Source organism: Lepidochelys kempii, chromosome 11 (assembly GCF_965140285.1).
Source record: "Lepidochelys kempii isolate rLepKem1 chromosome 11, rLepKem1.hap1, whole genome shotgun sequence".
Lineage (NCBI taxonomy): Eukaryota > Metazoa > Chordata > Testudines > Cheloniidae > Lepidochelys > Lepidochelys kempii.
This window is the reverse complement of record NC_136390.1, coordinates 35,698,190-35,710,565: the sequence shown is the minus strand read 5'-3', so window position 1 is coordinate 35,710,565 and position 12,376 is coordinate 35,698,190. Positions and strand designations below refer to the sequence as shown.

The 12,376-nt window shown below is 40.4% G+C and overlaps 1 protein-coding gene across 5 annotated transcripts in view; it reads left to right on the top strand.

Moving 5' to 3' along the window:
• The window catches only part of GRB14 (growth factor receptor bound protein 14), a 102,647-nt gene that overhangs the window by 49,234 nt on the left and 41,037 nt on the right, over positions 1-12,376 (top strand). For all 5 annotated transcript variants that reach the window (XR_012154278.2, XM_073305651.2, XM_073305649.2 and 2 more), the window contains exon 3: positions 4,311-4,467. Coding sequence is in view for 4 of the 5 variants with exons in the window: in XM_073305651.2 (XP_073161752.2) it covers positions 4,311-4,467 (157 nt within the window). In the remaining variant the exon portion in view is untranslated. The remainder of the gene's footprint in view (positions 1-4,310; positions 4,468-12,376) is intronic.

Sequence of the window (12,376 nt, the reverse complement as noted above, 5' to 3'; positions counted from 1 at the left end):
CCATGATTTGACAATCTGAATAAGATGACTAAAGAAACAAACATAATCCAAATAAAATGTACACTGTGACACTGCTGGGTTTATTTTTTGGCACAAATGCTTTCATGAGTCTATTTCAATATTCAAAATGTAGTGATAAATAAATAAATAAAAATGACAAATTGCTCAATTCCCCCATCCCACCCTTCAAGCAATGTAGCCACTTAATGCCTGTTGCACTAAAGGTGGTGCCTTCCCTTTATGCACAAACACTTCTCTGAGCTGAAGTAGAATCTCTTCCACCCTATCTCTGTCTACGCTGAAATAAAAAACCTGCGGTACCAAGTCTCAAAGCCTAGGTCAATTGACTCAGGCTTGCAGGGCTTGGGCTGTGGAGCTAAAATGTACAGTGTAGATGTTTGGGCTCAGGCTGGCACATGAGCTATGAGACCTCTACCCTCACGGAGTTTCAGAGCCTGGGCTCCAGCCCAAATGTTTACACTGATTATTAGCCCCACAGCCTGAGGCCCTCAAGCCCGAGTCAACTGACCTGGGCCAGCTGCAACCATGCTGTGAGTCTTCTAATGCATGTAGACATATAAGTATCAGGGTCTGGGGCCCACTTTTAAAATGTCCTACTGTACTGACTTATTGCTTTATACCTGCCAGGTGCTTAAAATAAGTAAAGGAAGCAGACTTTGTTTTCCTTATCTTTCTGTTTCCAATCTTGGTAGGTGTCAGGAGACAGGAAATGGATAGAGAGTGAAGATGGCTGGCTCTGTTCAGGAAAGGTATAGCAAAAATAGAGACAGACATTCACTTAGTCAGGTGCCTCATAGGTTGTAGGTCAGGGGAGGTCAGTGTGGTCACATTCGTGGCCATGACTTTATCCTCATTTTACTCCTAGAGAGCATTTCCCTTCTCCCTGCTTCTGGCAAGAAAGAAACGTATAGCTCTGCATTTTAAGGAAAGGAAGCATCTCCATACATCCTCTTTCAGGTGGCTCTATTCTTGGAGACCTTTTGAAACAAATACATTCCTAAGAAATCTGCTCTGGACTTGTCTCAAATGCATGTACCCAGAGTATACATATGGTACAGTTTTATTTTCTTAATTAAAAGGAAAACAAAAGGTCACTCTTACTTGATGAGACTTACCCTGTCACACTTACTTCATCAAACTGTAACAAAAGTTCAGAAAGATGCTACAAGCCGTCAGTTGTCTCCCAGCAGAGTTTGGATCTTTTGCAAGGAACAGAACTAAATGGCACAGTGTAGCTATGTTTTACAAGGTATCACATGTCATAGCTGAGAGTAGTGGGTAATTGGCTGTCTTAGACTTAGGCAGGATGTATTCACCTATACTAAGAAAGTGAGGAGACTTAGAATATAAACTCTACTTTAAATTTTTTTGTTTTGTTTTGCTTCAGCTATAATGCTGTGGTCCAAGGCCACCTCCAAGGCTTCCCTGTCCCCAAGTCAAATGGCCTCAGTCAGATCATTATCAGGATGTGTGTTGCAGTCTTCAGTATTTTAAAAAGCCAATTTCTATATCTTCAGCAGTAATACAGAGAATAGTCATCTGCACTGCAACTCTTACACAAGTTTTTCTTTTAAAATGGCTAACAAAGGCCTCAGCATACACTCTTGTGCATATTCTTGCTATAAAGTGACATTACATGACACCTGACTTGATGTATATCTAAAAGAATCTCTATTTGCAACATACGAACTGGCAGTATCATCTTCCAGGAGACAAGCTGCTGGAATGGGAGTCGCATCTAGCTCTGCAACCAACATGCGTTACCGTGGGCAAGTCGTTCTATTTCTCTTGCACAGTTTGTCTTATCTGCTTAGACAGTAAGCTCTTTAGGATAGGGCCCACTGCAATGCGGCACCAAATTTAGCTGGAGCTTCTGAGTGCTATATTAATATATATGATGAATAATACCAGTGTATCTTGAATAGTTGAGTATAGTATCTTTTTTCTCTAGGACTGGTAGGGGCTTCTTTGCTACGTTGTTCCAACCTCCTATGACCTTTGCAGAGACAGGAATCATTCCAATGCATAGATCCAGTCCCAACAACTACAGAGACAGAAGCTGTATGTCACTGGAAAAAAAAGTGAATGAGTCTGACACAAATCCAAGTCGGTTTTAAGGAACTAACTCCATCACTAACAATCTCAACTACCCCTCAGGCATTATTCCCTTCTGTTAAGGTGCCTCTTTCCCATTGTATTGTTAAATGGCAATTCTTACCTGCCATGCAGGCTCACAGTGACCTTGCATTCAGGCTGCTCTCCTGGCCTATGTCCCCTGGAAGGCTCCATTTGGATTTGCTGTCTCTTAGCCTAGGCACATGTTGCTACTACTGCAGCAATGTTGTCTTTTCTTGTGGCACGGGCTGCATGAGTGGGTGGGATTTCCTGCTGGCTGTCTAGCTAATACTCAAGTGGAGGAATGGAGTTCCAGAGTGGAGTTGGCCTTCAGTGCACTGCTGCTGATGCACGGATCAGATGCTCAGCAATAAGCCCTTCACTGGTTAAGTGAGATGAGATTCAGAGAAGGGTGAAGCAAATGTTTAAGGGATGCAGGATTGCCTCATGAAGGAAAGCTTTAAAAGGAGCCAAATACATGTAGCTCATTTAAATTACAACATAAGGTAGTACAAAGACATGATAACTTGGTGTGTAAAGCTCAGAGAACCAGATAAGTTATGCACACTAGTATGATAAAAGGGTATCTAGCTACACTGGGAGAAAATGTAATAAAAGACTTTTTTTAAGTGGAATATCAAGAACAACTTTATAATGTTGAGATCTCTGTGTCATGGAGTTCCCAGGGAAGTGAGACACGTAGTGAAACAGCAATTTGTCTAGTTCAGAGTTGTCTCAAGCTACTAGAAAATATATACACAAGGGAAGAAACTCTGTACTGGTGGGAGATCTTAATGAAATGACCTACAGTTTGTTCTCTACCTTTCAATGATTTTAAAATAGCTTTTGGATTAAAATACTCTGCCCAGAACAAACAAAACTCAAGCTAATAAAAATAAAGAGCTCAGTTTCAGATTTTGCCATTTTACTGGACTTCAGAAGATCTAAAAGACAGTTTTTTATATGCATATTTCTCCTACACCTCCTTCATATGTTGACCAGTCTATCAGTTTTATAATTAAACTCGAAACACTTACGATAATTCAGGGATAATGTTGAGGTTCTAATACCACAATGAAGTTAATGAGAGGCCAGGCTGTTGCCAGGTGTCTTCTATATTTTTCATTGCTTATTTTTGTTATCTCTTTAAAAATGGAAAAGTAAAAATAAAGGCAAATGCAAAATATAGTGCTGTATTAATTTAGTTTCAAGGTTCCGTTATAACTGCATGCAAATCAAGAAATTCAGAAATGTTTCCTGAATACCTGAAACTCTTCCATGTTTTTTTAATTGGACCAGTAGGTGCACAGCACTTCAGAGAGTAAGGCAATAGCAAGTTTCATCAATTCCATCTAATTTGGCTGTAGTTTGGATTTGGGATTCATCTTTTGTCTGGGTGCAAGGATGAGCAATTTCAACTCAAACCTTCTCTTCTTCCAAAAAGCTATATGGTATTTAAATAATACACATTTCCCTATTTTTCAGAAGCATGGATCTTTACTGAAATTTTCAAGTCAACAACTCCTCATTGCTGAAGATCACCAGAAAATTACAAATTTTATATAAAGAATATAATACAATAGGAAGAAACTTGGAAGTTGTAAGGATAGAAGATGAGCAAATAAATCTGTTCACTTGTGCTATGTCCCCTCCTACAATATTTTGAATTACTCTCTAGTTGCTCATAGACCCTGGGAATCTTTCACATGTATCACTTTTGTTCAGGTGCATGTTTTTAATTCTACTTCCATTCCCTTGTGTGTCAATCCCTTTTTTAGGTTCTTGCTTGTCAAAATTCAAACAGTCTTGTGGCATCCATCCTTTCTATTCCCTACAGAATTGTGTACATCTCAAATTAGCTCACCTCTCTTTGTCTAATTTCTTCCAACAAATTCAGACCTGGTTTCACTAACCTTTCTGGATAGCTACATTCTCAGGGTCCTTGAATTGTACCATTAGTTATCTGCAGCACCATCCTTGTCTCATATTAATGTGGAGATCCAGCTACTAGAAGGGGACAAGGAAGTGTTCTGCTTTTGTTGGATTTCATGTTACACTTTTAGTCATAAGGTGTGGAGATTAATAAGTTGTCTGGGCTGATTTAACCAATGCTTTGCAATTTTAAATGTATGGGCACTTTAGCTTTCCCTTTTTATACTCCTTGTTTTTTGCAGGTAATTAAAGTATACAGTGAGGATGACACTAGCAGAGCTTTGGAAGTGCCAGGTGATGCAACAGCCAGAGATGTATGCCAGCTGTTAATACTGAAGAATCATTACATAGATGACCACAGCTGGACACTGTTTGAACACCTTCCTCGCATAGGTCTAGGTAAGATTGCCTTGTTCATGGCATAAAGAAGGTGGTATCACTGTGTGTGTGGTTTTTATTTTTTTTTTAAATATGTAGGAAGGCTAGGAAGCTATTAAAACTCATTCTTCTGTTTCCCCATGTTTTTTTCTGGTGCATAGTCATAAGGCATGCTCTTTCACTGTTCCCAAATTACTTGGTCTGAATCTGAAGCAGGGGTCTCTAGGACATAGATTCTTAACACTTATGATAAATGGCTTTTAGTTCTTTCTTACTTTTTTTGGACAGTTTTCCCCCTTTTACTTTCTTGACTTGCTCCTGTTTACCTCCAGCAAAAGAGCTGGGCCAGTATTCCAGTGCAAATGGTAGCTGTGCCATGCCAACACAACCAGCTGAAATTTTTTGAGAGGGCATTGTCAATGAATATCTCATACAAAGGACAGAAGAGCTGTCCTATTTCATACTTTTGTGTGGACAGTGGGAGTCTATCCCTCTAAATTACATCTTGTTCTACTGAAGTAGACTTGTCAACATCCTACCGCAATACAGTCAATTAGCTTGGTGAGGTTTTGATTTAAACTCCAGAGAAATTGACCTATATTATTTAAACGCCCCCCATCTACATATTTAAATACAAAAGAAGCCTACATAAAAACAACTAAGTTTAAGATTTTAAGCCCACAAAAATCAAGACATTCATACTTCTGCTTCAACAACTATATTTGCCCTGTTGATATTATGTGTTGCCATATAAAGTATAAATGTTTCTACCTTTACATTTATGTGTAATGTGACCGATACCAAGTTTTGTGTGTTTCAGATAACCAGTGTAATGTTATGTTGTTGTAGTGGTCTCACTTCCTGATTTCAGTGTATACATAGTTTAAAAACTCTGCAATAAAAAAGTAAAGTAAGGCATATCAAGTATTAGACATGTTAAAAATATGTAACACAGTAAAGATTTTGCCAAAGACATCAACTTAAAAGTTATTTTACTCACAGTCTAAATACCATTTTCAGTATAAAAAGTAGGACAATACCTTCGCATATTAGATCTTGATTTTTTTTTTCAGAGAGCTATAATGGAGAAATCTATTATAAATCAAGTCATAAAACTATTATAATTTCAAACAACTCAGTTACCCCCCATCAGCAGATATGAAATCACCTGGATTCAATTTGTAACTAAAAGAATGGTCAGTATTGCTTTGCCATCACTGTGTTTTGTGCTGATTTCTCGTTGCTCCAGAAAGTCTGGCCCAAGCATAGAAGATTAGGGTTGGAAGAGACCTTAGGAGGTCATCTAGTCCAACCCCCTGCTCAAAGCAGGACCAACACCAACTAAATCATCCCAGCCAAGGCTTTGTCAAGCCGGGCCTTAAAAACCTCTAAGGATGGAGAGTCCACCACCTCCCTAGGTAACCCATTCCAGTGCTTCTCAACCCGCATAGTGAAATAGTGTTAATATCCAACCTAGACCTCCTCCACTGCAACTTGAGACCATTGCTCCTTGTTCTGTCATCTGCCACTACGAAGAACAGCTGAGCTCCATCCTCTTTGGAACCCCTTTTCAGGTAGTTGAAAGCTGCTATCAAATCCCCCTCACTCTTCTCTTCTGCAGACTAAACAAACCCAGTTCCCTCAGCCTCTCCTTGTAAATCATGTGCCCCAGCCCCTTGATCATTTTCGTTGCTCTCCGCTGGACTCTCTCCAATTTGTCCACATCCTTTCTGTAGTGGGGGCCCCAAAACTGGACGCAATATTCCAGATGTGGCCTCACAAGTGCCAAATAGAGGGAAATAATCACTTCCCTCAATCTGCTGGCAATGCTCCTACTAATGCAGCCCAATATGCCGTTAGCCTTCTTGGCAACAAGGGCACACTGCTGACTCATATCCAGCTTCTCATCCACTGTAATCCCCAGGTCCTTTTCTGCAGAACTGCTGCTTAGCCAGTCAGTACCCAGCCTGTAGCGGTGCATGGGATTCTTCCATCCTAAGTGCAGGACTCTGCACTTGTCCTTGTTGAACCTCATGAGATTCCTTTTGCTCAATCCTCTAATTTGTCTAGGTCACTCTGGATCCTTCTCCCTACCCTCCAGCATATCTATCTCTCCCCTGAGCTTAGTGTCATCCGTGAACAATGTGTGTTTATGTAAAATGATACCCAACTGTGCAGCTTAGAGTGTATCGTTACGTGGCCTTTTGGACTCCTTGTGGGTTAGCATAAGCAGGCAGAGTCCTGGAATGATGACACAGTCACAAACTCAGTAACAATACAATGTGTGTTTAGTATTGGAAGAGAGAACAAAAGCAGCTCCCTTCCGGCTTTTGGTATTGCTGATTTCAAGCCCTTTTTCTTTGCCCTTCAGGAAGCATACCCTCTCACCATACTGTCAGGGGTCTTTCCCGTCTCAGAGGAGCCACACGCTGTATAGGCTGCCTGTGCACATGCCCCGCACACTGTAGGGCATAGGAAGTGGACCTCTTGTGTGGACTGGTCCAGCTTGAGGTTGATGGTAGGGTGGAATTCCTTGAGGGCCTCCTTTCCATGGGTCCAGATGATAAAGATGTATCCGCATGGCCCCTCAGTATGCCAACATTTTTATGCCTGACTTAGAACAATTCTTCCTCAGCTCTTGTCCCCTCACACTCCTGCTCTACTTGCACTACACTGATGACATCTTCATCATCTGGACCCATGGAAAGGAGGCCCTCGAGGAATTTCACCAAGATTTCAATGATTTCCACCCTACCATCAACCTCAGCCTGGACCAGTCCACACAAGAGGTCCACTTCCTAGGCACTACAGTGCTAATAAGTGATGGTCACATAAACACCACCCTATATCGGAAACCTACTGACTGCTATATTTACCTACATGCCCCCAGCTTTCATCCAGACCACATCACATGATCCATGGTCTACGGCTAAGCTCGAAGATACAACTGCATTTGCTGCAATCCCTCAGACAGAGACAAACACCTACAGAATTTCTATCAACCGTTCTTAAAACTGCAGTATGCACCTGGTGAAGTGAAGAAACAGACTGACAGAGCCAGAAGGGTACCGAGAAGTCACCTACTCCAGGACAGGCTCAATAAAGAAAGTAACAGAATGCCACTAGCCGTCACCTACAGCACCTAAAACCTCTCCAGCGCATCATCAAGGATCTACAACCTATCCTGAAGGATGATCCCTCACTCTCACAGACCTTGGGAGATGGGCCAGTCCTTGCTTACAGACAGCCCCCCAACCTGAAGCAAATACTCACTAGCAACTGTACACCACACAAGAAAAACACCAACCCAGGAACCAAACCCTGCTACAAACCCCAGTGCTAACTCTGTCCACATCTATTCAAGGGACACCATCATAGGATCTAACCACATCAGCCACACCATCAAGGACTCGTTCACCTGCACGTCTACCAATGTGATATATGCCATCATGTGCCAGCAATGCCCCTCTGCCATGTACATTGGCCAAACCGGACAGTCGCTACGCAAAAGAATAAATGGACACACATAATTCTTCAACAAAAAAAACTTCAAAAACAGACTCCAACGTGAAGCTGCAGACCTGGAATTAATTTGCCAACTGGATACCATCAGATTAGGCCTGAATAGAGACTGGGAGTGGTTGGGTTATTACAAAACCTAAACTTAATTTTCCCCAGTACTAATTTCTCCCTACTGTTACTCTCACCTTCTTGTCTACTGTCTGTAATGGGCCACACTCTTACCACTTCACAAGTTTTATTTTTCCTCCCTTGGTATCCTGCTGTTAATTGATTTAACTCATTAGACTGACCTCACACTTGGTAAAGCAACCCCCCAACCTTTCATGTATTTATACCTGCTCCTGTATTTTCATTCCATGCATCCGATGAAGTGGGTTCTAGCCCACAGAAGCTTATGCCCAAATAAATTTGTTAGCCTCTAAGGTGCCACAAGGACTCCTTGTTGTTTATACTGTGTTATGTTTAACAGCAGTATTTTAAAGATGAACTACAAAGCTAAAATTGTTTTTACCCTTTACTGCTCTTTTATGGTTTATAAAGACAGCCACAAATATTTTTGAAAAAGTTTTCTCCTTTGTAGCATTTCAAAGATATTTATAACTTTTTTACCCTGAGTGTATCAGTTGCTTCTAGCTCAGAGAATAAGGTCAGAGTTAAAACTGGGTCAGGACTGTACATTGACTAAATGTGCTATTGGGAGAAGGCTAGGGATACTATTGTCTAAAGCTATTATACAAATAATAGAAGTATTTTCTCTCTTTATCAGTAAGACTGGTGTTTAAAATAGAGAAGAAAGTTAGTTAGTAAAAAGCATTAAGGAAAACAAAATGAACTATAAACCTGAAGAAGTGACACTGCAATGGTTCATGGTCCAGTCTGTCTCAGTTATTGATACAATACATATTTTGTCATGTAATTGGACCGCTTCAATCCAAATGACAGTAGTTGTTGCTGAAATATCAATCTTTTAGTTGTCACTTTTCTTAAGATACTAGTCCCTTGTTCAAATATGGGAATTTTTAAACCTCTATGAAGTACTATGTTGAGACCTGTCCACTCCTTCTAGAGAACAAGATTGAGACCATCAAGTTGTTTCACTTAGGCATACAAACTCTTCCAGTAGTAACTACTGAGCTCACTATTGAGCTCTGCTGAATATGAACCAGCACTAAGGCACTGCATTCCCTAACCAATTCTCTGAGATGTCTGGTTCTCCTTCAGGTGTAATTTTAGTAAGAGACTATATTTCCCTTTTTTAGTCAGTCTGCCTTCTTCGGGCTGATGCTGGAGACTAATGAGGTACCAGTAGGTATGGAGATTAATTCTCTTTCAGGATGCCGCCTCCTTCTGTAATACTTAAACATTAGAGTTGGTTTAACTATTTTTAATTATGACACAAATTTAGACCCTTTTTAGGTGTGTGATATATTCACAAACTGATAATCTTTCTTGTAAGCAAATAAATTCACTATTTGTAAGTACTGGATGAATAACTTTCAGATTGTGGTTTGTGAACAGTTTGGTGACGGTTGCAATTGTACTGTTGTGTGATTTATCCACTAAAACAAACACACACACACACACACACACGGCATTTTTTCAGCTGCCTGGTTGAATGATGGAAGCACTTGAAACAGGAAATAGCAAAAAGCTCATTTCCAGTAAAACATTTTTTGGATGAATAATAATTAATACTAAAATTCCTGAATGTGTCATGGACACAAACATTTTTGCTAATATCCAACAGCTATCCAAATACTTGTGTTTTTGTGACCCCATGAATCATAGTGAACTGAACATGGTGCTTTTTATTTGCAAATAAAGCCACAAGTCAGCTGTTATTTATATAAAAATGACATTAATTATCAAAAAGTCATTGGAATATGTTCTAATCTGTGTACATATATTTGAGTAGCTACATGCACATTCAAATGGGTATGTACCCTGAAAGGGGATGTGTTTACCAGAAATTATTTCAGAATCCAGTAGACATAAGTTAAAAAAAAACAACTGTTTAATTTTTTTTTTAAATTATTGTCATGGACAGAAAATGCTAAAATATATTTGGTTCTGGATAGTACATTTTAGAGATAATTGTTATGCTTTCCTCAAATGTTTAACTTACAATTCTTTCTCAAACAATTATGCTTATCACAGGTGTGTGGGATTTTTTTTTAATATCCACCGGATGTCACTGTTGTTCCTCATATACAGGTACTGTACCAGATTTATTTTAGCAGAATAAATGGTAGCACTTGAATCTTAGGCTGTGTTTACACAGTCCCACAATTTGGACTATAGGGTGTACAAATTGCAGTGCGCATTGGGTTGCCTCACTGTAACTCCCCTAAGTGGATGCTAAGGGCATGAACTAAAAGGTACTTAGTTTGCAATTAAATAGTCCTGCTTAAAGAGGACCATGTTAATGCGAACTAGGTACCTTGTAGTTTGCAACAGCAGTGTCCATACAGTGGAGTGCACTAGTGTGTGCTATAGTTCACACCTCCATAGTCCAAATCGAGGAGCTCTGTCGACAAGCCCTTAGGCTATGTCTACAGTTGGAGAGGGGAGTGTGAGTCCCAGTTCCAGTAGACATCAGGCTAACATGCTAAAAATAGTCATATAGCTGCAGTTTTCACCGTTCTGGGCAAATGCACCTCTGTTATCCCTCTGTGGTGTGCTCTGAGGCTTCCAGCTCCCCCACCATCACCATACATACATCTCTCTCTCCCTCTCTCTCCTATCTGAGGATTTCCATGCTGCCCAGTTCACTGTCTACACTGTGAATTCTCCAGCAAAGCAGACTGCCTCAGCAGGCCTGTTTGCCTTTCTTCCTCAGAGCCTATAAACAGTGCTGAGTGACCACATAATTCTAAAACAATCACATTTATTCTTAAAGTAAAAGAATTATGGAGAAAAGAATAAAAAGAATTACACACATGCAAATAAGATGACTAGAGATTACCCTGACTCCAATAAGGGCTCTGGTAGGTAAACAGTCCTGCAGACAGAAAAGGAGTACTTGTGGCACCTTAGAGACTAACCAATTTATTTGAGCATAAGCTTTCGTGAGCTACAGCTCACTTCATGCGACGAAGTGAGCTGTAGCTCACGAAAGCTTATGCTCAAATAAATTCCTTAGTCTCTAAGGTGCCACAAGTACTCCTTTTCTTTTTGCGAATACAGACTAACACGGCTGCTACTCTGAAACGTGTCATTTTGCAAGTCCTGAAGACGACATCAAGGACTTCATTCCATTCAGATCTGCAATACTGACATCATCAAGGGGTTTTCGAGTGGTTACAAGTTCATAACTACCTTGGCTCAGAACTAGCATACCCATAAATCTGTGATTTTTGTTTTTCTCCTTTATTCAGTTTAGGTCTTTGTTCCTTAGAGACCAGGAATAGGTGATCTCCGGACAATGGGTTTCTCCACAAGGCGAAGCTTTCAAAGGTTTGGTCCAGAGGTGGGGAATTTGCATTCCCTCCCCAGGGTATTTTCCTAGGAAATCCATTTAATTTTGTTTTCCCTCAAAATATACTACTTATCTGGCCTGTTGTTTTAAAATAGCCCTTTGAAGCTCATAACACTTCCCAGGAGACATTTGTCATATCTGCTTCCTAGAGATGTTACATACAGTCCCACAATAATACATAACCATTTGCATTTTTAATATAACGAATTCCTAAGATACTTTAACTTCATTCAATAAGATTTGTCCAGAATATTGTAGGAAATAGCTGTATCTGTCAGAGCCGTAGCACGGTGAGCAGCGGCACAAGCTACCAACCTGAGTATGTACCCAGAGTATCTAGCTGGGTCTGTATTCTGGGCAGATAGCTTGTGCTGCTGCTTGCTGCTGACCATGCTGTCATGACTGATGCTATTTTTAGCGTGCTAGCTTGATGAGAGTTAGCATGAGCATATCTGCTTGAATTTGGAATCACACCCCCAGCTCCAAATGTAGACATAAATCTTAATCAGTATTATGTGAACTTCATGCTTTCCTGGATGTAGTTTTTATTCATTGGCTATTGTGTAAAATAATTATATGTAGCACCATATATCACAAATACCCTTTTATGAATTAGGGACCTGTCTGCCACTCCAAAATGTTTGTGCTGTGCATTTCTTCCTGAAAATATTGAAGGCGGCTCTGACATACCCAGAGAGAGCCAGATTTTCTCAGTCTGGCGGCAGAGAATCCTGTGTTACCCTGTTGGTTATCCTGGATTTTTGAAGCCAAATTTTGGAGAAGAGGTGAGCAGTATTCCCCACCCCTTTTCCTGATGCAGAAGGACACATCCTCTTCCTCCCCCACCCCCTTATACTCTGGAATGATCTCCATGCTGATCATCTTCTGCAGCATGGCAGAATCATTTAAAATGGAGTATGCAGATTGTCT